We start from the raw sequence: 26,618 nt of genomic DNA, 5'->3' as shown, positions 1-26,618 counted from the left end.
AAAAAAAAAAAAAAAGAGAGAGTGAAGAGGACTTTTGATGTAAGTTAGCATTTGAATTCAAACAACCAAAAAATGTAAAAAGAAAAAGAATAAGCGTAATAAACAGATTATTGTGATTGTCTAAATAACCAGGCATAACATTAGTCACCCTTAGTTAGGCTGCATATGATTTACTGTTTTAATTCAATATGTTTCATGCGTAATTGGTATGTTTTCATATTTATGAGCAATGGGACACCTCGGGATGGCATAACCTTGCCGAGGAGACAGAATACCTGCATTCGGCAAGGCTGATAATTAAGGATATTTTCATTCATGAAGCTGTCATAGCAAGTATAAAACCATAACTAAAAAATTAAAACCAACTTTTAAAAAATCTGATAATTATCTAATAATTGGTAATTATCAAAACAAAATTGTGAACTCAATTAATTAGTGAAATAAAGCCTATTATCAATTATAATATAATAAAATATAATATAATATAAGACAAAAATAAATGTTTCAGTGCTTTTCACCAATCACCTCGCGGTATTATTATTATTATTATTATTATTATTATTATTATTATTATTATTATTATTATTTTGTAATAACTGTTGCGGGGGGAAAAAGGTGGAAATTAAAAATAAAACCAACGGTCCATTCACGTCATCACAAGTGGACGGCAGAGTACGCAATTGTAAACAACGAGTGACGTCACCTCGGCGGGCGACGAAGCTTCGCGTACAAAAAAAAGAAATGCCGCGGTTCGGGTCGGCAGGTTGCTAATGTCTCCGGGTGTCTTCATGTGGATCGTTGCGGGTTTTTTTAAACACGTGTAAAATTCTGTAAAAACTGAACTTCTTATCTCTTCGGTTGTCAGGTACAGCAGCAACAAAAAACGAGATATTGAACCATTAAAATCAATACGAGGACCGGTAAGACTGCTGCTTTACACAAGTTAGCAAGTCGTACAGAAAATTAAGCATTTAAATTTAATTTTGCTGAACCAGGGGAGTAAAACATGACAACTCTAACGAGGCAAGATCTCAATTTTGGGCAAGGTAAGGCCATTAAAGGAATATATATACCAGGTCTGGTCAGCTCGGCGAGACTACTGTTAATTTTCCAATAGGTAGTTGTCCCCCTTGCAAAGTCATGGGCATATGGAACCTACATAAACCATGCTGTCACTGTCTGCCTGGGTTTTTACTATGAATTAAAGTAGGCGACGCTATATTGCTGAATGTTTTCATTGGGTTTGGCGGGACTTTGTCACATTAGCAAGAACACCAGAGGTTTTATTGTTCGCATGTTTTCCAGTGGTTGCTGACATTCTGTGTGAATTCCTGGAGGTCGCTATTCATCTCATCCTGTATGTCCGTGAGGTTTATCCCTCTGGGATATTTCAGAAGCGAAAGAAGTACAACGTGCCTGTGCAGGTACTGTTTTATGTGTTATTACTATTTGTTTGCAGCTGTTAGGTGTGTGCATATTAGCTTCTCTAATACAGGACTTCTGTTGGTGTGTTTTATTCCAGATGTCATGTCACCCAGAGCTGAATCAGTATATCCAAGATACACTACACTGTATAAAGCCACTCATTGAAAAGGTAAGCTATGTCCTGAAAGTGACGGGTCAATGTCACACAAAGTGTACTCTCATTTCTCCTCTTACTGCTCTGATATCCTCCATTCGCCTCTTAGAACGATGCAGAGAAGGTGGTTGTGGTCATCATGGACAAAGAGCATCATCCAGTAGAGAGATTTGTTTTCGAGATTTCCCAGCCACCACTGCTCTCCATCAGGTTGCCCTCCACATTTTAATGTTTACTAAAAAGAAGCATCTTTCCGTTGAAATACATTTTTACTGTGACACTGGTCACTGACTGCTATTTGTGTTTTCACAGCTCAGACACGTTGCTGTCACACGTGGAGCAGCTGCTGAGGGCGTTCATCCTGAAGATCAGCGTGTGTGATGCTGTTTTAAATAGTAATCCACCAGGTAATGTCATCGTGGCTCACCGGAAGAGAAGACAATTACATACATGCTTATATACTCATATACTCTGCCAAAGTTTTGGAAAGATTTTTAAATGATATCCTTTAAGTCACATGATTCAGCACAAAGTCTTGCCTAAGCAGCTTAAGAGGATTCTCTTCATTACTGGGGTAAATATTTGTGTTCACCTTTGGAAGATAGGAGGTGCATAAATTGATTTACTCATTAGCAAATGATTTACATTTATTTAAGTCTGTGCTCACTTTTCTTCATTGCAAACACCACATTCTCCTTTAAAGGCTTACAGACACAAACTAACTCATTCACTTGGCACACATAAACATGAGAACACACCAAATCTACCTCAGAAAACTGTCAGAACTCTTATTAATGTCAGAAAGCCTTCCAAGAAGACAGAGTAAAGGTCAATTTAGATTGTGTATATATACCTTATTTTATTTGACTTTGCCCTTTGACTGTACTTGAGATTATTTATATATTTTGGGATTTTAGATAACATTTTCTTTAAAAAGAATTCCATTAAAACGTGACACGGAAATACAGTCAAAGGTTTAGTTTTTATGTTTGTTTTTTGACAGGTGTTGTATGCAGTTAAAATTTAAAACATTACAATTTCTAAAATGGAAACCAATTGGGGTTTCATTTTGAAATACCTGTAGAGTTTTCTATATTTATTATTGCTAATTAATAAGACAAAAGCATTTCTTATCAGATTAATTGATGGAATAATCAAGCCTTTGTCAGAAATCTATGCCAATTAAACTGAAGTCCAGAGAAAGGTGACATTATAGTGCACATAAGGTGGTATGGGCTCATAGATTTGACTGATTGAACTGTTTTACTTTTCTTTTTTTGTCACAGGGTGTTCGTTTACAGTACTAGTACATACCAGAGATGCTGCTACTCGCAATATGGAGAAGGTTCAAGTAATTAAGGTGAAGTGTTTAAATGCACTTACTCAGAAACACAGAATTGTTATTTACATGTGTTGGTCACATTAATGTGTTTGCCTCTGCAGGATTTTCCATGGATAGTCGCTGATGAGCAAGAAGTCCACATGCAGGAGCCTAGACTCATTCCACTAAAGACTATGACTTCTGATATAGTAAAGGTAAGCAGAAGCATCCCACTCACTGATTCATTTAATGGTGAATTATTGTCATCTGCATGTCCACATTGGTTGTTTGCCTTTAACAGATGCAGCTGTATGTGGAAGAGAGAGCCCAGAAAACATAGATGCTTTCTTAGCAGAAACCATGCTGCAGGAGATAATCTGTGACACCAGGGAATCCCAGGCAGAATCTTCAACACAGCCTATCAGTGCTGAATTGATGAGTTGTTGAGGAACACATGGGGAGAGAGTGATGTTCCCTGTGAAATGTATTTTTATGAGGTCCATTAACTTTGCTTCTGGCGGCGTTAAAGGTTGGACTCGCACACTGGGTTGATAGAAGTCCTTTATCATCAGCGTGGGCCATTTTCTCATTCCACATAAATGCGTGATTATGGTTCTGTTTGTGAAATTCTGGGCCGTTGGTTAAAATGTATATATTTTTAATTTATTTCCCGTTATGTGCCAGGAAAGTCTTTCAGCTCTTCATCACACTCCACTGCTAAATATCATCCTTTTTGCTGATAGCAGTCAAGTCTGATATTGTCATGAATGTGGTCAGTGTAGCTGTGCATCCGTGCTGATACGTAATGTATTTTGTTGTTTTTTGAATGGAGATTTTTAGGGTGGAAGAGTAACATCTGAAATCTGAATCTTTTAACAAGTTGAAGTCATACAAACAGGTGGTTAATTCCACCAAGGGGCAAAAAACAAACCAAGTGCTACAGGAGGAAATCTAACAAAAACCAATAATGTGCGAGAAATAAACTAACACAGGGAAAATGGGGAAAACAGTTTGTCTTTGTACAACCGAGCTGTCTGCTTTCAATCTGCCGTTTGGGAAATGATGCACAGGAGGTCTAAATACCACGGAGACCGATTAGCTACATGAAGTGTCTCACAAAGTAGTTCTGGCACAAGAATATGAGTTTTCCTGTCTGACAGCAGATCATTTATGGTCTGCATAACAATAGCTAGAATACCACATTAACACAAGATCTTCAGCCTTGCATGCAACTGAACTGTTTACAATGCTTTTAAATGTAAATGGTTGGTATTGTTTGCACAATGATTCATAGGCATTAACTTTCATGTCAGTTTAGCCCTTAATAAACTTAAAGCTTAAACTTAATTTGTATCGTTTGCAGGATTGTGTCATATGAAACCAAAAGACACTTCATAGATTTAAAATATTAAAATGATCTGATACCACACGAACACGACAGGCTCTCTAAAGTTCAGTTCATTAAGAAAACACAGAGGTTGTGTTCTTTTATGAAAAACAGAGATAGCTTAGATTGAGTTGAGGTTTAAAAATAGATCACTTTTTAGCATAAAAGTAAAAAAGTAGGTTTTTAAACATCCATTTTGTCTTTACTGCTTATGTACTGGAGTATGTGTGTGGAGTAGATGTGTTAAATACAAATGTATTAAAGGAAGCTGAGATCCAAAACTGTTGAAGCTGCAGTTGTTCAGAACAGTTGGGAAGAAACTGAACAAAAGCAGAAGGTCTGGATGAGTTTGAGTGTCACTAAAAGACCAGCAGTAGCAAACATTAAACTTACTCAGTCAACTTCCACAGTGGCTGATCTTCAAATGACTCACAAATGTTTGTCTAAACTATTGCTCACCCTCAGTCTAAACCAAGGTGATCTAAGACTCCTGCAGTCCACAGAAATACCACAGTCAGTAGATCCAAAGGTATCTCCTGCCCAAAGGAGTTTATCTCTAGTTATCAGTTTGGACAAAAAAACAGCCTGATATTTTTGGAGAAGGATATGAATGAATATTTTACACTTCATAGAACATCATGTAATGATATAACTCCATTTTCATGTGCTGTAGTATCAGTATGAACCATGAATTTGTAGATTTTCTGATCACAATAAATCCGATTCAGTCACAGCTCATTCTGCATATGAAGCTTATGCTTTTTTGGTGTGTTTTAAATCTCTTTTCTCTCCTGACCTCCTGGTTCCCCTACGGGCATCGATGGATGTAGTACCCCGTCACATATCCTATGATGTAAACTGCCACCAGTGCAGCTACGGCTCCTGCTGCTTTTACTACTATTCCAGTGCTGCCGACACACATGCTGTTGCAGATCCTGTGAATGGGAAAGAAAGGGGGCGGGTTTATTTGGTACCTGTGGTTTGGTACCTATAGTGGATGTAAGTTTAATGTTAATGGATTAATAACATGACCCCACTCTACACCTTTAAAACAAAGTTATACCACAGTTCATTCAGAACTTGGAGCGATCCCATTTACAGACACACAAACACTGTCAAAAACACAAGTTCCCTGGAGGAAGTAACTACATATCATTTAAACTATAAAAAATAGGTTGCAGGAAGTTTAAGTGAGATGGATACATGGATAAAACCTATTACAACCTTTCTCCTACACTTGATTTAAACTGTATGGTCAATGTCAAACTCATAAAACCTGGATTCTTTTTATTAAACACATTTAACCTTTGTCAGTTTAACTTAGTCCTCATGTGGTGTCAAGCCCAGCTGCTATCCTCTAAGTCTCACCTCCTCAGTGAGGACTGTGAAGCCTCTACATTCATGTTGATGTTGTCCTCATTCCAGCGGTCGTACTGCACGCTGCCGGAACCGTTGGAGTCCATGAGGACAGTTTTCCTTCGTCTCAGGGGCTGATCTGCTGGAATCACCGCTCACTCACTGCTTCAGTGTTGAGCTTCACTGCGCTCTGAAACAGCAAGTTTGGACAGTTGTGTCTTCGTAACAAAATACTAACACTTTTAGGGTATCTTAAAGTCAATCAAATATCCTGGGGCTAAACCATAGCTCATGACTGAAATAAACCAGTTCAAAAAGCAGTGACTGAAGGATTACAAATTCCCTTTATATCCTCACAGTCTTACAAAAGTCTTGCTCACCTGTAGGAGTCACAAACACTCACCAGCCTGCTTAGGAATCTCTGCTCTCCGGCACTTGTAAATCAGCGACTGAGACGAAGGGCTGTACCTCAGCCTGTCATAAGTCCTTTGCTCCTAATCCATCTGTTGTTTTTGACCCTGTTAAATGACTCTTTCTCAGTGATAAAGGCCAGCTCGATGTGGTTTGTTAGTCTCCTGTTTCATCAGAGCCTGTGCAGATAGTGCACTGCTTAGCAAAGATAGTTGATTTTGTAGAGTTTAATGGTTTGGGCTAAACACAACAGCATGCAGGTTTACTCCTCGGCTTCACTGAAAAGGCAAAATGCAGTACTGTAGTACAGTCCGAGTACTGTTTCAGACACATAATTCAATGATCCCTGCGACTTACTTTAATTACAGTACATACAAGGTAATACCTCAGAAGAAGCAAGAGGATTTTGTTTTTACTTATCTTGAAGTGTCATATTTTAAGCTGAGAAGTTGAGTTAATGAGAATCCTGCATGTGAACGAAGTCGTTAAGTTGATTTAACCAGTCTGGTTAACAAACATTCAAATCATTTGATCCTTGAAATCGGAAGGAAGAAGAATCGCGGTAGAAGACTTCAGCACTTTGGATTGACAATCTGCAAGGACATAGTGGATCCTAATAAGACTACAGCTTGCACCAGTGTTGTTTCACTCTGCTTTAGACATTCTGCAGGTAGAGGTAGAGACTCATTCATCATTAACTTGAATGCTGTACAGTGCTGCCCACTTACGGACACGCACTGAGCTTGCCTGCAGCCTATTTCTCCTTGCCCTATGTGATACATGTTGTGGAAGTTTTTCCATTTAAATAAAGCATACAGACGAGCAGTAGCTAACATTCTTTAATCCAAACACACAAAGAACAGACAACCAAGCTTGATGCAGAGCCTACATGACCACGGGGCAGGGTCAGCAGTCTCACTGAGCCTAGCATGGCTCTCAGTTAAATACCTTCTCCAGGAACAAAAAGCAGTACACAGCTGTTTCACACCTTAAGGTTCACACTCCCTTGCTACCTCCCAGAGTCCTCGAAGAGACAAAAGACTCTTCCTGTGGAGTTCCTGTTTCCCCCAACATCCTTACTACACCCTCACCATTTGTCTTAAGTATGAGTGTCAGACACGTTAAAATCCAGTGGCACCAAGGCATTACAATAACGTGATTAATACATAAGTGAAAGAAATTCCTATACATACATCTCCCACAAACCTAAAAATAATAAGCAATATTGTACTTCTTTAGATTTTCTTTCTAAGGAGCCAGACTTTCAGATATTTTAACTGGTCTTGAGCAACAGTTCTCCAGGGTTTCTGACGGTCTTTCAAAGTCTTTCTTTAAATATTGACTGTGTTTTCACTCGTTTTTCAGTCCAGTCCTTGTAGCTCAACATTTTAAGAGAAATATTTGTTTTCGTTAACACTGACCTTGAAATTTAAAAAAAAGGCACCAAAAAGACACCTAACTCAAGGGATGAACCTGAGTTGTGTCTACACATAACAGACAACTTAGCAAGGAACAATGTTACATTGTATCTTAGGCCCCCAAAAGGTTGATTCTGTTCATCTGGACGTGGCGTTTTCAGTGGGAGAAACGTTTCGTCGCTTATCCAAGTGTCTTCTTCAGTCTCAGCTGACTGCAGGTTTCCCCAGCCTTATAAAAAGAACATTTGCATAATGACTGAAACCAGCCTACTGAATGAACAATGGGCTGTGAGGTCAGTTCCTTGATCATTAATATGAAAATTGTCATGACCATTGTCCAACAACCACTCAAACCAGTGATCCTCCCTGTCCAGGATGTGTCCATCCTCATCACTGAAAGAGTGTCAACTGGCTTGTAGGTATGAACAGACTGCAGTCCTGGCCCGACGAGTTAGCTCTTCTGTCTTGTGCCATCCGCTTAGCGGCTAAGTGGCATGAGGGGGGAGTCAGGTAGGCTCTTTATGTGAAAAGGGAAAGACCATCTCTGAATCGAGGAGGGGGCCTAAGTGTACATCTTTCACCATCTTACAATGCTGTGATTGCAGCCATTCCCCAACTCTCTGTGAATGGTACTCATGGCCATTGATCAGTGGTTGTTGGTCAATGGTCATGAGAATTTGCATATTAATGATCAAGGAATTGACCTCACAGTCCACTGTTGATTCAGTGGGCTAGTTTTAGTTATTGTGCAAATGTACTGTTGATAAGATTTGGGGAAACCTGCAGTCAGCTGAGACTGAAGAAGTCACTTGGATGAGCGATGAAACGTTTCTCCCACAAAATGCTACGTCCAGATGAACAGAATCAACTTTTTGCGATTTCCTTACCTGGATGATTGAGCATGCATCAAGACCAGTGTTGGGTAAGTTACTTTAAATTAGTAACTTAGTTACATTACTAGTTACTTCTATCAAAAGTAACTCAGTTACTTCAAGTTACTCGTTACTTTCAGAGTAACTAGTTACTAGGGAAAGTAACTTTGGTTTAACTCAGATTTCTCTTGTTAATGTGTTGCCTCAGTAACTGGATACCCAGCAAGATTGACAGTCTTCTAGCTTGCTTACTTGCCACAAGTGCACTGTGCCACCTACCAATAGAAAGGAAAAAATAATGTGCACATTTCCACGAGAGAAATCCCACGCCTGATTCTATCCTAGCCTGCTTTTTACATCCAACACAAAAACTGCAGTCGTGGTGCTTTCGATTGTACTCAGAACTCGGAAATTCTGCCTTCTGAATAGGAAGATGTAGGTAACACCAGACTGCAGATGAGCTGCATACAGGGCTGGACTGGGACAAAAAAATTGCGCCCGGGCATTTTGACTAGAGACCGGCCCACCATTATAGGAAAAATCATAAAGCCTTTGAATGAAAATAAACACTGTTGTGACAGTGATGTACACTGTTCTGATGGTATATATGCATCAATCTATCAATTGTTTGTTGTAAGACTCAGATAATTATTTTTTAAAGCTGAGACATTTTAAATGAGAATAAGAAAGTATTTCCTTGTGCCCCCCTCTCCCTTTTAATGCCCTACATGGCCCCTGGCAACACTTTGCTAGACCCGCCCCTGCACAGTTACCAGCTGTCAGCTACATAAAAAAGGATCCTGGTGTTATTTGTCTCTCAGAAACAGTTCATAACTTCCCTTCAACTCATTCATGTCACCTAAAAGGTAAACCTGTTTCTCCATCACAGCTCTGATGATCTCAGTAAGGACATCTCCTGGTTTCATCTTCATGTTTCCCTCTCACCAGATACCAAACCGATATCATGACCAGCAGCTTTACAGCTGTGGCTCCAGCAAACATCAGCTGATACTAGAAATTAATATTAAATAAATTCTAACAACAGCTGATCAAGCTTAAACGTGCTGCTGTTGTTTAGCCGACATCCGCTGGTTTCCTCTTTCTGGCGCAAAGTGGCGATAAACAAACAAGAGAGAAAAGCCGATCAGCTGATCATTGATCAGTTTCATGATTGAAGTAGAAACGGGAGAGAGATGGTGAGAGGATGAGAGAAGAAGAGGCAACTGTGCAGCAAAGACACAGAGTAACTCCAGCTTTGTGTCTTTTTCATTGTAGCTGAAACATAAACTGCGTTCCTTTTCACCTCAATACGAAACGCGTAATATTTTCTCTGAATACGAGACGATTCCGTTTTTTACTAGACGGTTGGCAAAAGTTCAACATCATTAACATTATAGCACCACCCAGCTGTATAGAAACTCTGTCATGCTAGCTAGCACGCAGTACGAAAAAGTCAGCACAACAAAAGTAAACTCCTACTAAACTTGGTTCATATCTGACCCAGATGGACTGCAGGTTATAACTTCTTACCTGAAGTTCAGTTCACCTGACACTCTCGGACCAGCGGCCGCCTCGGGTCTCTCCTCTTGCCTCCCTTTTCCTTCATCCACCTGCTGGTTTCCACCACTTGCTAATGTTATTGAATCTGTGAGAGCTCTGCGATAGCCACCACACGAAGTAACAAATAACGAGCCTATCTAAATCCCAGTAATGAGTAACGCGTTCCTGATTTTGGCATAATAACTAGTTACCGTGCTCGTTACCACAATAATAACGTAGTTACTGTAACGCGTTACTTAATAACGAGTTAGTCCCAACACTGATCAAGACATTGTATCTTATGGCACTTGGTTACTACAAGAATGTGACGAAAACACGCAATTTGTTCCAGTTTCTTTCACTGAGTCTAAATATCAAAGATGACACAGTTTAGCAGAGATACAATAGTAATTTTTGCAACGACAAGGTGATTCATGGTTAGTAGTGTGTCCTTAAAAAAGACCTGACATAAGACCCGAGGGACGGATCTGGTCCTTCAGCTGATCTATCCACTGTTCACTGAAGCTTCAAAGGAAATGGTGTCAGTGGAAGGGTGGCTGTCAGGAAGCCATTCTTAAGGAATCACTCTCATTATAGAAGGAGGAGGTCAGAAAAGAGGTACAACAAGTGAATGTCAACAGCCATATGTATAACACTGTGGAGGCTGGTTTAGGGACACCTTTTAGCCAGTCTTGTCAAAACTGATGAAATTATGAACACAGAAACACAGATTTGGATTTTGAGCCACCATACACGACCATTTGGAAAGAGTGTGATTTGGATCATTGCCATAAAGTCATTGCCAAACAAACACACTGCCAATGCAGTAAAAGCATAACTGAATAAACACACTGAATAACACACAAACAGTGGAACACTGACAGTCATGGGTTGGCCCCCAGCATTAATCGAGCAGAGTGGGATCATGTTGACAGAGAACAGAACAAAAGCCAGCCAACATCCAAAGAAGAGCTGGATGTCCTTAAAGAAGCCTGGAAAACTATTCCTGAAAACTACTTAAAGACAAGAAAGCTGCCAAAGAGAGATCAGAGTGTGTTCAAAAATAACGGTGTTCATACCAAACACTGGCTGTCAAGTCTGTACTGTACAAACTGTTATACTGTATTTCTGTTAGGGTCCTGGGTTTTTGACTGAGTGTTTTGAGTTTCCTGTGTTTTTTGTCACTTTGTATTCTCATTGTTGGTCTTTAGTTACTCCCTTGAGTGTAGTTTCTTGTGTTCCGTGCTTTGTGTTTCCCTCTGTGTATTATTTTTCATCTCTAGCCTTTTGGTTCTTAGAGTTCTCTGCCTTATGGTTTATGTCTCTGTGTTTCTTAGTTGCTCTGTCTCCACTGTGTCTCAGTGTTATACTTCCTGTTTTACTTTGAAGGTCTGCGTCTCATGTGAGTGTATCCTGCTTTACTTCCTTGTCTCGTCAGTTCTGATTTCTCCCAGCTGTGCTCTCCTTCTGTGTCTCATTCAGCCTTGTGTTTCTCTGTGTCGGTGTCCCGTCGTCCCTCATGGCTGTGTGGTTTCCCCGTGAGTTTACCTTATTCTTTCCCAGTTTAGTTTTTGTGTTGCATGCATTTTCCTTTCCAGCCAATTAAGCTGTGATTTTGAGTTCATCCCTCGTGTCTGAGAGCCTGCATTTTGGGTCCAACCCCTGCCTGCACACAGCCGACACCTGACGATTTCTTTGTACCTTTGCATTTTTCCAATAACACATGAGGTGACTTTTGCACACTGCTGTATATTTTGCTTCAAACAACTGTTTCTTGATGAGATAATAAAATAATATTTGTAGAAACGTGACACTTGAACTTGTGCTTGCAGCTGTATTTGAGCTCCATCTTCTCCCAACTTTAAATCTACCATTACACACCTCATCCCACACACTTAGTATAACTCAGGGGTAGTCAACTCCAGGCCTCGAGTGCTGGTATCCTGCAGGTTTTAGATCGCACCCTGGGTTAACACACCTGAATCAAATGATTAGTTCATTACCAGGCCTCTGGAGAACTTCAAGAAATGCTGAGGAGTCATTTAGCCCTTTAAATCAGCTGTGATGGATCATGGACACATCTAAAACCTCCAGGACACCGGCACTCGAGGCCTGGAGTTGCCTACCCATAACTCTTTAGGTAATTACTGTGCACACTCTAATTTCTTTTCACATATTATTATTACAATATTGCTGTTTAATAATATTGCAAGTCTACAACTGTTTCTTGTGTTTAATGCCATCAGAATAATCCCACGCTGTTACGTGCAGATCACCACAGAACTCAGCGAATGCTTGCGACTATATTTCAAAGAGAGTGTAAAGTCTTTCCCATGGTGCAATAACCTCCACTATCTTGCCATGACTCAGGCCTGAGGGCGCCTCTGCTCCACTGACACTCAGTTGAACTTTGGTACAGGACACAGAACAGGCTTCTGGGTGAGCAAAGCACAACGCTGGGGCAACAGAAAGAAAACGGAAACGCTGAGCTGATACTTCACAACACTGTAACGCGATCTATGAACCATAAAAGATGAATCTTGAGAGTGCAGATGCTTAAAGTAGCTTACTTTTATAGACATTCAAGGTGATTTTTCCTCCCTTGAGGTAGTACTATGTTCTCTTTCATCACATGGCTTCTTCCAACTTCCTACTTCTTACCAGGGTGGCTGACTCTAGATATAAATCCACTGGAAAGTTTACTCCAAGGTGAGTTCCTCATCCTTCAGCACGGCTGCGGGCCATTTATTAAAAGAGTAAATGTCTGAGGTTTGTTATTACTTGTGCTCGAAATTCACGGCTATCTGACCTGCAGGGCTGGTAGCTGCATGTGGGATCTCTGTGCTGTGCTCCCTGTTGAGAGTGCATTTATTCTTGGAGGAGAGGTGAGAGAGGTCGCCTCTTGTGTACAGACTTATGTGGTGTTTTGCTGAAGAATTTCCCATTTTCACTTTTAAAAATAATTGATTTTAGAGGGATTTCATCATCCACACAGTTTATTTTTATGTCTTTGATGTGACTTTTTTCCCCCTCCTCCCTACAACTTGGAGCTGGAGTAAAAAAAATGGTGAAGACACATCAACTCGGAAGACATCCGGTCATCCGATAAGGACAAAACCTGGACTTACTGGGCTGCTTCAGTTTCTCTTTGTAACTGGGATACTGTGTGTAGTGGGCTCCCGTGTGGCCTCACTGGTGGTACTAGAATTCTGTCTTCGAGCTGTCTCTGGATTGGTTACAGCTGGACCAGTAAGAAACCAATTATGTGATAAAAATATATATGAATATGCCTCAGCTGTATAAGGTGATTTTTCTGTGGCTTACTCTGCTGAGTTGGTGTCAGGATGAGTCGCGACAGCCATCGTCGTCTGCTTTGATTCATTCATCACTCGTGCTCCTCTTTTTTCCCAGGAGTCGGGGAAATTTCTGCAGCAGCTGTTAGTTCAAAGCCAGTTCTCTCTGGGTTGCGCCCTAACCTGCAGTTTGCACTTTCTACACGAGGGGGCGGCGCAGCGCTGGCTATGCTTACTCCTGGCAGCAGCACTCAGCTGGTTTCTGGCTAGGCAGGCCACAAACCTGCTGCACCATGTCATAGCTCTGTATAAACTCCACAGCTCACAGGGCTACTGCGGCATTTGCATCAGCCTCCTCACATCGGGCAGCTCCCTGCTGCCCATGCTGTGCAGGACCATCATCATTACCTTCTCTGTGGCTGTGCTGGCTGCTGTTTCAACCATCAACCAACATTTCCTCTCTGCAACAGAAGCCCTTAGGTTTTGGACACCACTTACTATCTGCTATACGCTGTTGGTGGTGTACATGCAGGGTGAGAAACATTTAAAGACATAAGCCCTTACAAAGCGATATGCCAGTAGCATCACTTGCTTCTCAATTCACCTGACTAATCACTACAGCATCTGTGGCTGATCTAAGACATTCTTTTAGTTTGTTTAAATGCAAATGAAATACTTCTCCCTAATAGTCCTCTGTCATGGTTCTGTAGAAGAGCAACACCGTCTGCCTAGCAGCCAGGCCGTCCTCAACGCAGTGGTGGTGCGTCTCGGGGGTTTGATGGTCCTGATGCTGACTGTTGGACGCTGGGCAGACGTGTTCCACATCCTAATATGTTTCCTCGGAGAGGCTAGCTGTCTACTCCCCACCAAGGATCTGCTGGATGCAGCATCCTCACAGGTCAGTGAGTCTCCCTGGGAGCGGCACACGGGGCCAAAAGCACTTCGTTCCCACCGAGGCCTCCCAAAACTGGAGCAGAATATCAATATGTTCATTAGATGAGTCTCAAGATGACACTCGATTTTTCCAACTTGTATCCCGGGTGGAGAAGGTTTAAGACCCCCAAGACAGATTCAGGTCAACGTGATCTCTGACTCAGAATACTGAGTCTACTTTTCCTTTCACTGAGCTGACCTATTTAAAGTTGCGGGGTTTAAACAAAGTATAATGCAAAATAAAACAAATATAAAAAACCTTGCATTTGAATAGACTTTTAAGGTGAGTCGGGTCTGTTTTGCTATTAAAATGTAGCTCATGTGGTGATTGAGAATCATGCATATCAAGAAATCATGGCTACATTCACTAAGCTATATGTCTGGCTGTAGCTTAACAGCAGGCATGTCTTCAGTCACCCATGTTTCTAGCATCATATTTTGCTGTGTTCACACAGGATGAAGAGGATTATACAGAGTACAGAAGGAGGGAGCGTCAGCAAAAACCACGAGCCTTCAAGAAAGAGCATCAGAGATAGGCACTCTGGGATTTTAAAGCCTGCACGTCTCTTTAATGGCACTATTTAGTGGAAATCATATCAAGGCAACGTTGCTTTCTACCTACGATGTAGTATACATTTTGTATTAAATATTTGACACAACTCATCATGTAAGGAATGTTTACAGTCTTTTCACATTTTCTAAAAGAACAATTTCATGGTTATCAACAACTATTCAATAGGCAGCCTTTCAACAAGTCCTGGAGTTCATTTTACTTCTTAGGATGCTAAGGATGTGTTTTTAAGCTTGTTTTCTTCTTGCTGGTTAGTCATACTGTTTCAACAATAATGGTTATCTGGGTCTGTGTGACCTCTTGGGAAGATTTACCGTTTGAGATCATTTCCAGTAGAGCAGATTAAGGTCAAAGTATTATTATTTTTTTATTCAGTAGATTTCGCATTTCCCAGCATTTTCAGTTGAGAAGCAATACAAAACCCATTTTTTTTATATTTCACCAACGCTGAACCCCTTTCTTTTATTCTTGCAGTATAAGGTAGGCATTCAACAGAAACAGAATAATAAAGCTGCACAAAATAGGAAATTATTCCATTTATTGGAAAAAAAAAACCCGACAGAAAATGTAAATTTAGACTCCCATATCACGTCGTCGTTTTTAACCATTAAAGCAGTCGCTGTTACAGCAGGTAAATGCACTCTACAGAGGAGCTAACATTACTAAGTGTAGTACTGACATGACTGAAAACATCCAATAACTGCATACCACACAGCCTGGGCAGTGGGTAAGCTTATTCGTTTATTGTTTTGTTGTTTGTTCACTTATTTCCCCGCGACAGGCCCGCAAACACCATTGTGCTCTGCTAGTGTTCAAAGGCTGTGTGCTTGAAAAGAAAAGGCAAAATGGCTGACGACAACGTTAGTGCTCCAAAGACACACAAAATGGCGTTAGACAAAGAAAAGGCTAGTTTACTTGATTATGCGTCGACCTTAGCTCCATTTTGTTGGACAAACACGCTGTTAAACAGCTAGCAAGCCGTATTAATTCACACTGTTGTTGTAATGGCAGCAAATTCGCTTTATTAGGCTACACTCAAAGGGGCTTTTTATCAGGAAGTTTGAGATACCGCCCTTCCAGCCTGTGCTACATTGTCTCAATAACAGTAGCCAAGGTTAAAGCCTGACTTCGTGTGACAATTTAACACCCATATCGAATTAAATCCACAATGTGTCGCCGGTGTTATGCCCATTAGATCTGTCTTTATTGAGAGCTGTGGACAGACAGAAACATATTCCATGAGAGGGTTTTTGTTATGTCAGTCCCGTCATCCCGTGTCAAAAAAAATTACAGGGGGAAACATTAGCCTGACGGTCCAGTTTCCACGATAATCCACGTCTGAAAATCACTGAAGATGAAATTTAGTTTTTGGTGTCTAGTCGATCCACCAAAATGAGAAATTGTACTCCCAGAGGTTTATTAGACTTTTAATGGAGTAAAGTTCCACATCAGGACGCTTTCAGTAGACATAGGGAGGACGCTCTGAGCACCCGAGTACGGTGAAAATGCCCATAGAACTGACTGAGCGCCGTTGTAACCTCCTCTGGAGATTTCCAGATTGTTCTGTCTTCATCTGATAGGCACAGTGGACGCATGCGCAAAGCAGTTTCGCGTGTCCCCTGTTACTGCATTTTAACGCAGGCGCACTTCTCCCTTTAAGTATTCTTAATATAGTAACAAAAGCAGAATAATGCCCCGCTGTAGTTGCAGCTTTATTTTCAAACCAAACAAGCCAGTGATCATTTTCCACATGCAAAAAAATTACAAATAAAATAAAAAAATAAAACAATTCAGCTCCAAGGAGGATTTGGGCACAACACAATGTGGAGAAAATAGTTGTTCATCTACCATTTTACTTAAATGTTGACGCCCCTCTTGATTATGTGGACATCATTATTTGGTCCGTTATTTATCAGTCATGGTGGTCATTCAGAGAAAGTGTGCATGTTTTATAATGGGGATAGTCGGTCAAAGAAAAACACACACACACACACACACACACACACACACACACACACACACACACACACACACACACATACAGTTTGTATTTTCCCTTACAAGAGGGCTTATCGCCACTGTACTCTTGGACTTTTGGACAGGAGCCTGATTGTTTTGTGTTACTTATTAGCTTAAAGTAGAGCTCAGACCAGGTCAAAGTACTTGACTTAACAGCTCCCTGTGCCTTTTGTAACCCAGTAGTAGAAGCTGTTAAATGTGTCAAAGCATCTTTTTTTGTTGCTCTGACAGACTGCAGGTGCAACATGCAGAAGGCATATGTATCAATTCAAAGTTTAAAGGTTTCAAACACATTCAAACTACCTCAGTGTGGTAAAGTTTCTTACTGTAAACTTAGCCGTGTTGTCTCGAGTTTGCTGGATTGCTTTTCTGGACGATCCGGCTTGGGGATTCTGAATTTTGGGGATTTTATTTATTGTGTCACTGCCTCAGCTTTTCTTTCTTTTTTTAAAAAACTGATCTAGCAGTACGTTGATCTTTTCCATGCAAAAGAACAGTTTCCCACATAAGTTTCATATCTGTCAAAATATGAAACTCATGAAAATCCACCTAAACTTCCTGTAATTTCACTTGACACACTGACAAGCAAACTATTTTCTGTCATACATAAGTTATGAATTATGTGGTTTCCCCTATTTCCCTGCAACAGTGCCTTATATCAGCTTATGTGGAAACATTTTTGTTTCAGTTTTCACACACTTAAGTGCAAAACTAAAGGGATAAACAGAAAGTGTATTGAACCCAACTGAACGAGACAAAAAGGCCCTCCTGTGGTGTTTTGTTCTGTTCCAGATAGCAGTCTACTCTAAAACATCTCACCAGTGTTGGGAAGACATAGCATATTATTCACACTAATTCAAGTTAAGGAGAAAAAAAAATCTCTTAGACTTATTATAACTTATTATAAGTTGGTCACAGATTAACTTGCAGCACATTCTTGTTAGATTATTAGCATGCAGAGTAGCCCACAGCTGTCCTTCAGTTTCCTGTTTCCTGTGTGCAAGTTTCCGCTTCAAGTGTCAAAAACTTCAACACAACCTGTGATTAGAATGAGAGTGCATCTAGTCTCCTGATTCTTATGAATGACTGGACTGCAGCTACTGCTGTTTCTGCTGATTTGTTGTGCAGACAAACAGAGCAGTGATCTGAAGTACCAGCAGTTGGATATGGTAAATGAGTGCCAACCAGCTAAGTGACAGGGAACAACACTGAAGGCTTTTGTAACTTTTTAACATGTGAGCTGATGGCTCACTTTACAATTATGGGGTGACATTTTTTTGCCTGTGCTTTGATAACAACTGAACTATTACAACGTTGAAACATAAAAATACCAAACTTGGGCTCACTGTGTGCTGTGCGCAGGATGATTCACCTTGCACAGTTAACTGCCACTGATGGGATCCTCTTGTGAAGCTGCAGATGTCAAAGCACCACCATTCAACCAGGGGTTTTCTCACGCATGCGCAGGGGTGAAAGACCGTCTCATCGGGGGGGAAAAAAAGAAGTTCACACACAAAGCCACGCCTGCGCGGTGTGCCTCTCATTACAAGCGAAGTTGCTGCATCTTTTTAGGAAGCTACATGCTTTCTTTCGACACCCAAAGGTCGCATGGTGTCAGGGACGCGCCTAGTCACGGGAACAGACCGGAGCGCGTTCATGAGGTGCAAGATCGCGCTTTAACACTGAAGAGTATCAAACAGCGTGCGGGGATTCAGCCTAATGGTTTACATTGGGCCACAACGAGCAGTCAATGATTTGCGCCAAGCATCTTTTTTCTTGTCCGCCGTTTATTTTGCAGAGCTTTTGTATTTTGCACGGGGAGAAACGGACATAGCAAACTCATCTGTATGATCGGGGAGCAGGAGCACACAGTATGGTCCGGGAAACCAGACATTTATGGGTGGGAAATTTACCCGAAAATGTACGAGAGGAGAAAATTATTGAGCACTTCAAGCGGTGAGTAGAAACACAAATGAGCGGCGTGTGTGTATGTGTGTGTTTGTGCGCGTTTTGTAATGTTAAGAGCGGTGCACGTCCAGCATCTCTCTCTCTGTTGTGTCACATTTTAGAGAAGTCGGGATGAAGCAGGAGGTTTCCCTGTAGCAAAGTCCCATTTGGCAACTGTGCTGTCAGTCCCCCCTCTCTCTCTCCATACACACAATCCGAGCAGCAACAACAACACACGGTGCTCCTGCGTTTGAGCTGAGACGAAAAAGCAAAATCTGCTAGCACGCCTCAGCCACCCCAAGCCAAGCAGCCAGCGGACATATGGTTTTGCCATTTTGACACGCTTATTAACTTGTCGAGCTAGGTGATAACTTTACTCACCCCTCTTACGTCTTCCTGGTGCGCATTGCCAGCAGGCTGATTTTTAAGCAGGCTGACTTTTAAGCAGCGTACCTTTCCACCGGGTGACCGTAAAGAAGGGGCTTTTTCTTGTTTATTGTTTATTGTTTTTGTGGTGCACAGTCAATGTAAACAAAGTTCAGTCTACCCGGAGAGCCCCGTGCTTTTATACGTGCCCGCATCTCCGGCAGACACCATAAAGTCTCTGTGTTTGCTTCTGCTGTCTGACTCGACTCTGTGAGTTTGTCAGGTCACTGCTTCCAGTCAGACCTGCACACACAGACACACACACACCGCGGTGTATTAGCACGCTGTGCACCCATCTACGAGAGCGTGCCGTTTGCTCCGTTCCTACATCTTAACACAAGTCTGTAGAAGCCGAAAGGTGACGCCGTCACGCCGCCGTCCACGCTGCAACATCGCCGCGGCAAACTGGCTGTGATTGACCGGGCTCGGCTGTGCCGCGGAGCAGATGTGCAGTGCTGTAACGCTGTAGTGTTTACAGAAAATGGTTGTTAAAACGGCGCTGACTCGCACAGCCTGCAGCGTGATCTGATTTCAGGGGAGATCAGACAGCATATCCATGTATACACACGCACACACATGTATATTTGTAATGCAGCCTGCCATAATCGCACTGAGCTCCATTGCTACTTTTGGTTAAGAGCGAGCCGCTGGAGACTGTGTGCCTTTAGCTCTTTGTTATCTTCCTCGGGCTGAATAATGATTTAAATACGTTTTCTTTCTATTTTTTTCCCCTGCGTGTGGCTTTCACGGTTGTCTGCGCGCTCTCGCCTCTCTCCTCTCTCGGCTGTCAAGGAAATAGCAGCCCGCGTCTCCGTTCATATGCTGGAAACCAGACAGCCCCAAAAACACCAGTTTGCCCATATGAGACCTTTTTTTTTTATTGTTGTTGTTTTGGATTTTTAATTATTATCACTGTGTGGGCGTCGCCATATCGGATGAAAGCTGCTAAATGGCAACATTAATCCTTAATAACCACAGTGTAACCGAAAGCCATACTCGTCCCACAGCACCCCCCACCTCCCCCACCCTCATCCAAACCTACAGCTGGATGAAATATAAAAACAGATGATATGCATTTGGTGCTTTGCCCTCTCGCGGTCTTATTATTTGCAGTGGGTTGATGCAGAGACTCAGCTACAAATATGGCTCATATCTAATACGTGCAGCCTCCGAGAGCAGCAGTAAAAATGAGCTACCTATATACACCGTTTTATTTACATAACCCCCTGTTTGAAGTACAACGTAACGTTATGTTTGGGGGGGATGGCGACTGGCAGCATCTCTTTCTTTTTTGTGCAGTAGGGGGAACGGTGCTGGCGAGCCCTTTCCCCCCCCCTTTTTTCAGCTCGCTACCTCAGCTCCAGCGTTAACCCAGAGGTAGCGAGGGTATGCAGGTGCATGACAGCCCAATGTGTGATAGAAGTCATTGAAGATGGGGGACGACAGAATGAGTAAGCAGTGTGAACAGCTTTTCTAAAATGGCGTCGGGGGCTGTTCGGTGTTGGGAACTGGCATGCCAATAAATTTTGTGATCACCCTACTGTCTGTCTTGGACAGCAAAAAAATCACACTGCTAAAAGACCCATTTTTTTGGTGGTGGTGCGGGGGGGGCTATAGAAGATGATAACAGCTTATTAACTCTCAAGTGGGAGAAATTTTCTGTAACAGCCTCCTCATCCCAAAATTGAATCCTCAGTTCATCAGGTGTTTTGTCATTTTCAAGACTGAAAAGGGTGTATTCAGCAATTATAACTCCCTTTACACCTTAAAAATAAATATAGGCTATAATATATAATATAAATATACTCTGCATGTGTGTCTTGTACAAACACACACATCACACAACACACACACACACACAACACACACACACACACACACACACACACACACACACACATATACATACTATATATATATAAATAAATAAATCAGTAAATTAATGAGGAATTTCTTAAAGAAACCCCATCGCTGTATAAACTGCTCAAACCTCATCTGTGTGTTTTTCAGTAGCTGTGTCTTCATGGCAGCACCTTTTGCTCGGAAAACGTGCTAATTTTAGAAAATCTATGCATTTATTAACACGCAATGTGGCAGGGTTTCAAGTCCAGTTGCTGGGTTACTGTTGCCGTGTTAGAAAGTACCACAGTAGGGAAAGTAAGAGTAGCAAAATTGCCTCATCTCCCTCGTTGCCACAGACATTTGTGCACATGTACGCACAGTCAATTTCAGGACTGTGCAGAACCCTGTGTGTTTTTCACCATTCCTAAAAAGTTATGCAACACATTTGCAGCTGCAAACCTGGTGGTAACCATGCTTTTAATCTATTCTGACTTTAGATATGGACGAGTGGAGAGTGTCAAGGTCCTGCCCAAGCGGGGATCAGAAGGTGGAGTCGCGGCCTTTGTGGATTTTGTGGACATTAAAAGTGCTCAGAAGGCTCACAATGCTGTCAACAAGATGGGGGACAGAGACCTGCGCACTGATTACAATGAACCAGGAACAATTCCTAGTGCGGCGAGGGGGCTGGACGATAGTCTGTCCTTAAGCTCTCGCGGCCGGGATGTATCAGGATTCACAAGGGCGGCAGGGGGGGCCGTGTATGGGCCCCCCACGTCGCTTCACAGCAGAGATGGACGCTATGAACGCAGACTAGACGGGTAAGTGGACAAAGTTTCTCTGAAGGCAGGGGGAACCGTAGTTTCTGGTAAACACCTTACCTCCAACCATCTTTCACCATCTGTTCATTTACCTGTTTGGGGGTTAAAGAGGAGAAAATGAGCTTGTGTTCGACAATGAAATCTAATAGGAATCCCTTCTAAGTTCCTCAGAGCGCAGCCAGCGCTCCTGGATTCCTACTTACAGGTAGACACTTAAGATATTTTTGTTAAAACGAGGGCACGTTTGCAAGTGTATCTGATAGTCGAATGATAGTCAGTAGTTTAAATGGCTGTTGGGGATTATCTTTGTGACCTTTAAGCATCTCTGTGAGGTGGAAATATCATTTGAGGAAAATACGGGGCAAAGATTGGATATCGTAAAATTTCCCAGGATTATTGGCGATTTCTGGAAAGAGAGAGAGAGAGAGAGAAAGATAGAGAATACAGAGTGGGGGAAAGAGAGAAAAAGAGAGAGTGGTCCAGCAGCCATCCCCGGGATTCCCCTAATCTGGAGTTACGTGCCCTTGTCGGAGGATTAATATCACCCCTTTTTCATCATGTAACCAAACAACCAAGAGCACACATTACATGTATAGAACACCATTGTTTGGATTAGTCTAATTTGGCTTTAAGTTATAATGCCCACCTCACTGAGGTGTGCACTTCTGTCGCGGGCTGGAGTCATGTGGAGGATCTACAGAGGATATTTATTCCCCACTGTTGGATTAACTCTGGCCCAGTACTTAAAGGATATGCGGTCATTCTAAAGGTATGGGTTGCTTTCTTGGTTCTTTTTTTTTCATTTTGTTTGGGATTATGTCTAAAATCAGGGCATTACAAATTGAGTGCTGGGAGACCTCTACTGGTGATCCGACTCAGTAGAATCAACAGAAACAAGTGAGCAAAAGACTTTTATTCCCGCCTTATTTTTGTGGAGATGATTTTTTTTTCTTTTTAAACTTTCCAACAACTGAGACTTGCAGACTCGATGAGCAAAGCGAACATTTGGATCATACAATGCAAAGAGGACTGCTGGAAATTGTGACTGGAAAATTGCTACCATCCATGCTATTGGAGATAACCTACGTCAAATTTCTGGATTACCTCCTTCTTTCCTAAATGTGGAACTATAATTAAACTTTGGATACAATTACACCGTGTCAGCAGCGCGTTGCACCTATGAACAGTGTTTGATATTGACTCTGTCCAGGCTGGGACAGCATGCACTCTCTTCTGCTTGAAAGCGAAAAGGCAGACATAAACATCCAACAGTGTTTTGAACTGTTATGCATGTTGTTCACCGTTGGGATGAGTATGGTGCTACTATGAACAAGAACTTGGATTACTCATGTGACATCTTCCTCATTCCTAACTTTTTTGTGGCCATATTTCCTTCCCTCTACAAAAGGAATTTGACTACTTTGTTGCTGTGAACGGTGTTGGCCAAAGTGGAATGTGCAGGACTTAATGCAAAAGACGCAAGACTTAATTTTTCACATCAACCATTGCTGTTGGGGAATCACTGGTCAACTAAAGGTGGATTCCTGGATATCATGTATTTATTGCATCGGACTGAAATACAACACAGGTTTTGTTTTTTTCACTCCTGTTTGGATGGATATTTAGACTCGGACATTTTCCAGCACACAAAGCATCCTAACATGGATCTCTACAAGGCCAAAGTTGTCCTCATTGTTTTAACTAAACAGACACTACCACTCATTTGTGCTCATGAGGTCCCGTGTGCTGAAGACGAGGATTACGTATTCTGTTGTGAACTAGTTTTCTTCATTTTTTTCCCTTCTCCACTCAACATTTTTGCCCAGTTTTTGCTCACAAAGTTCTATCTCCCAAAATTGTATTTGGAATAATAGGTCAAGTTACCACTCTCTCAAAAGGTTGGTATGTCCTGCCCTGTGCATTTTAGCTGTCCTCTCTAACCCCCTAGTTTGAACCCCTGTCTCTCTCCATTTTCCACACTAACCAAAATAGCTGGTGCATTATTACTGCCTGTGAGTTTGAACCTTACCTGTATTGCTTTCTTTGCTCTGCCTCTCACCTGACCTGACCCCACCTTCAACTCCTTCCCCCAGCCCTCTCTCCTCTTTAGAATTCACAACGCAGCAGATATTTATAACGAATGATCATTGTAAAAATGTTTTTTAATATAGAATATTAATATTTTAACATAAGAAAAACTACAGAATCTTTTAAAATGCTCAAAATTCAAGTATTTGTCACATACCTATGATTAAAGAAATATGCAGTGAAGTGTGGGGGTGGGATTCTCCTAATGGCTAAATGCAGTAAAATAGAAGGAAAAGAAATAAAAAGTGATGTAGATCAAATAAATTTTTCGTGTTTTTCACTAATTCAAGTGTTGTTACAGTCACACTTTAAGATTTTAGTTTGTTTATATATTTATTGCTTAATTAATTTTGCTTTGATTAATTTGATTTAATTATTTGCCTGGGCCCTGAATGTGCATGTAAGCATGTTCGGTCCATGAACCATGATGCTTATATTACCTTGTTTGTCAGAAATCTTTTTAGTTTTCATTTCTGACCAGTTGCTAATAAATATTAGTTAATATAAAATCAATTTTTACTTAAAAACCCCCAAAACAACATATTTACATATTACAATTCAGCTGATTTAATTTTGGTTCTTATTAAAATGTTGGTAGAGTGACAAGCGAAAGAAAATTGTAGTCATTTGTCAGCTCTGGATCATTTTAAATGAATATCTGAATTTTTGTCAGCTTTAAAACAAGAATCGAAATCCTAAATATCATTTTAAACTCTAGAAACAGTACAGTGGCAAAAATATTTTAAGTAACTGTTTTACAAAAATGACCTACAATCCTTCCTGAAACACACGCTGCACATTGAATATTATTTTTATGTAGGATATTCCTTTTGTAATGTTTGTTAGATTTTCTGGCTTTTCTCTGCCACTTATACTATAGAAGCTTTACAATTTAACAAAAGAGATGTATGTAATGTTTCTATGTAATCGTGCAACTCACTGAGTGGTGAAGTGACCTCCAGTTATTGGATTACCAGAAGAAATATTCCTATTTTGTTGTTTTCAAAATTTTCTTTTTAATTAAATTAAACATTTAGATATCGCTAAACCCTAGCTCTGTAGTTTGTGTTCTAGCTTGCAAGACAAAGAGATTCTCAACAATTAGATTCAATTTGTTGTTTGTACTGCAAAATGGATATTTAACAATTAACCTCTTATACTGATTTTAAATGGATGTGCATGCGTTGCTCCCATATGACGGAGCCTCCATACAAGGCAGCGTTTTGTCATGCTGCTGGCATGTCTCCTCATAATTATGCTATTCACGTGTCCCAAAACAGGTGCTTAGCATGCTCCGCATTAGATAATAATCAAACACTGATGGAAATTCTGTCAAGAAAGTCTAACAGAATTATTTTTAAGCTCGATGAATAATGTAAAAGCCGATTTGTGTAGAGTGAAATTGAAGAGAAATTGAAAGGTATCTGTTGAGCAGTGAGCCTTGCGCCAGCAAATTAGCATTTTCGAGAGCACCTAGGGGTCAAGGTAATCCGTCATTTTCACAGCCGACATCGTTATAGCATAGATGTTATTCATGAATCCAGCACACAGATGATTAAATCAAATAAGCTGAAAGAGTATTTTCTCCTAACCTGCTCTACTCTTATGTATATGCAACAAAATACAGACGTGGTGTCAGTCTCCTAAACTTAAATTACCCTCAAGAATTTTCAGCAGTGTGAACGCTGCATACAGTCTTTTCTTGAGTCTTACGACCCTTAGCGAAAAGACTTCATGGATGACTTCCTGGTTACTACCTGGTTATGTCAAAGGTTTAACACTGATGAATATTTCCAGGTATGCCACTTTATGGTGCACAGAAGATGTTAAAATGGGTTGTGAATTTAATACAAAGGGTTAGGTTTAAGTGGATGTTTGGGGGTCACCTTAAATATAGCAATAAAGTATGAGCATAAATATTTTGAACACAGGTGTAATGGCCAGATTTGGGAACAAAGCCAAAAAAGAAAAACCTAATCTAACCTTCAGCATCATTTACCAAATGACAGTGAGGAGGAAAGATGCTTGTGTCATATGTTTTAAGAGGAATTGCAGACGCCTTCTGTAACGCCAGGTCTAATCCATTTGCCGTCTCAGTGAGATGCAGGCAGCATCTGATTGAGATGCAGGCAGCCGATTTCACTACAGTTGTGGATAAAGAAATCCAGATCGTTAGGTCAGCTGTTTGGTTTGAATCACCAGATTTCATTAAACTGACATTTTTTATTTGTGCAAGAATTTCCACTAATTAAATGATCCAAATCAAGTGATAGAAGACTTGCAGTGGAATCCCCACTTTAAAGCTCTAGAGCACGAACACTGAAAAACTGTAAATGTAAAACCACTAAACGTGTGATGACACATAAGGAACCAGTTGCGAAGCAAAACTCATTCATGACCGTTTCATAACCCTGACACTGCTTAATTACCTTTAATATGAAGCTTTTTTTTTTTTGACCATGCAGTTCAACTACGGGCAAATAAAAAAGCAAGGAAATGTTTACATAAACACATTTTTAGACAAATAGACAAAAGCATAAAAAAATTCTGCTGGGCCAAACCTTTCAAAAGATTTGCATTTAGGAAATTTAAAAAGTCAGTCTGTGGAATAAAATGAGATAATGTTGTTTTTTTTTCAAGTCTTGTTAACATTTGTATAGTTTGCACATGAGGCTTTCTTTCTTTCAGACAGTGAGTTGTGCAGTGTGGAGATTGGCAGGAAATGTTAGGGGAGGAGAGAAGAAGGTAGTGCAGGTTCTGGAAAGCACCAGAACTATGGGACCTTTGTCAATGCACAA

The 26,618-nt window shown here is 41.0% G+C and overlaps 3 protein-coding genes across 6 annotated transcripts in view; all 3 read left to right on the top strand.

The window, feature by feature from the left end:
* Positions 1 to 603: 603 nt before the first annotated feature.
* mad2l2 (mitotic arrest deficient 2 like 2) lies at positions 604 to 5,025 on the top strand. The gene is made up of 8 exons (XM_005938146.3): positions 604 to 1,046; positions 1,306 to 1,424; positions 1,523 to 1,594; positions 1,689 to 1,789; positions 1,892 to 1,986; positions 2,866 to 2,939; positions 3,023 to 3,115; positions 3,202 to 5,025. The coding sequence occupies exons 1-8, from the start codon at positions 1,007 to 1,009 to the stop codon at positions 3,238 to 3,240; spliced, it is 633 nt and encodes a 210-aa protein (XP_005938208.1). The 5' UTR covers positions 604 to 1,006; the 3' UTR covers positions 3,241 to 5,025.
* Positions 5,026 to 11,976: 6,951 nt separating this feature from the next.
* Positions 11,977 to 14,772, top strand: tmem82 (transmembrane protein 82). Of its 3 annotated transcripts, XM_014338684.2 has the most exons (7): positions 11,982 to 12,023; positions 12,130 to 12,592; positions 12,699 to 12,768; positions 12,934 to 13,132; positions 13,295 to 13,709; positions 13,887 to 14,074; positions 14,565 to 14,772. In XM_014338684.2, exons 2-7 carry the CDS (start codon positions 12,499 to 12,501, stop codon positions 14,643 to 14,645), a joined length of 1,047 nt encoding a protein of 348 aa, XP_014194170.1. In that variant the 5' UTR covers positions 11,982 to 12,023; positions 12,130 to 12,498; the 3' UTR covers positions 14,646 to 14,772. The 3 variants fall into 3 exon arrangements, with proteins under 3 accessions (XP_042083072.1, XP_014194170.1, XP_042083071.1); XM_042227138.1 differs by having other exon boundaries at positions 11,977 to 12,023; positions 12,155 to 12,592; positions 13,887 to 14,772; XM_042227137.1 differs by having other exon boundaries at positions 13,887 to 14,772.
* Positions 14,773 to 15,255: 483 nt separating this feature from the next.
* Positions 15,256 to 26,618, top strand: part of spen (spen family transcriptional repressor) — a 28,521-nt gene continuing 17,158 nt past the window's right edge. The window contains exons 1-2 of one of the 2 annotated variants that reach the window (XM_042227136.1): positions 15,256 to 15,407; positions 21,412 to 21,732. In XM_042227136.1, the coding sequence (XP_042083070.1) occupies positions 21,533 to 21,732 (200 nt within the window). In that variant the 5' untranslated portion in view covers positions 15,256 to 15,407; positions 21,412 to 21,532. Of the gene's footprint in view, positions 15,408 to 16,968; positions 18,656 to 21,411; positions 21,733 to 26,618 lie in introns of those variants that run through there. The other variant, XM_014338683.2, reaches the window with a different exon arrangement.

This window comes from Haplochromis burtoni, unplaced genomic scaffold, assembly GCF_018398535.1.
Source record: "Haplochromis burtoni strain Fernald_Lab_line unplaced genomic scaffold, NCSU_Asbu1 Contig_244, whole genome shotgun sequence".
Taxonomy (NCBI): Eukaryota; Metazoa; Chordata; class Actinopteri; order Cichliformes; family Cichlidae; genus Haplochromis; species Haplochromis burtoni.
The sequence above is the reverse complement of the archived record's forward strand: the minus strand, read 5'-3'. Positions and strand labels throughout refer to the sequence as shown.

Excerpts from the sequence above, each read along its gene's own strand:
- tmem82 (XM_042227138.1), top strand. The coding sequence starts at position 12,499 with ATGTTCTCTTTCATCACATGGCTTCTTCCAACTTCCTACTTCTTACCA. Across the intron at positions 12,769-12,933 it reads CATTTATTCTTGGAGGAGAG|CTGGAGTAAAAAAAATGGTG; the intron begins GTGAGAGAGGTC and ends TACAACTTGGAG. Across the intron at positions 13,710-13,886 it reads GTTGGTGGTGTACATGCAGG|AAGAGCAACACCGTCTGCCT; the intron begins GTGAGAAACATT and ends ATGGTTCTGTAG.
- mad2l2 (XM_005938146.3), top strand. The coding sequence starts at position 1,007 with ATGACAACTCTAACGAGGCAAGATCTCAATTTTGGGCAAG. Across the intron at positions 1,987-2,865 it reads TTTAAATAGTAATCCACCAG|GGTGTTCGTTTACAGTACTA; the intron begins GTAATGTCATCG and ends TTTTTGTCACAG. Across the intron at positions 2,940-3,022 it reads AGAAGGTTCAAGTAATTAAG|GATTTTCCATGGATAGTCGC; the intron begins GTGAAGTGTTTA and ends TTGCCTCTGCAG.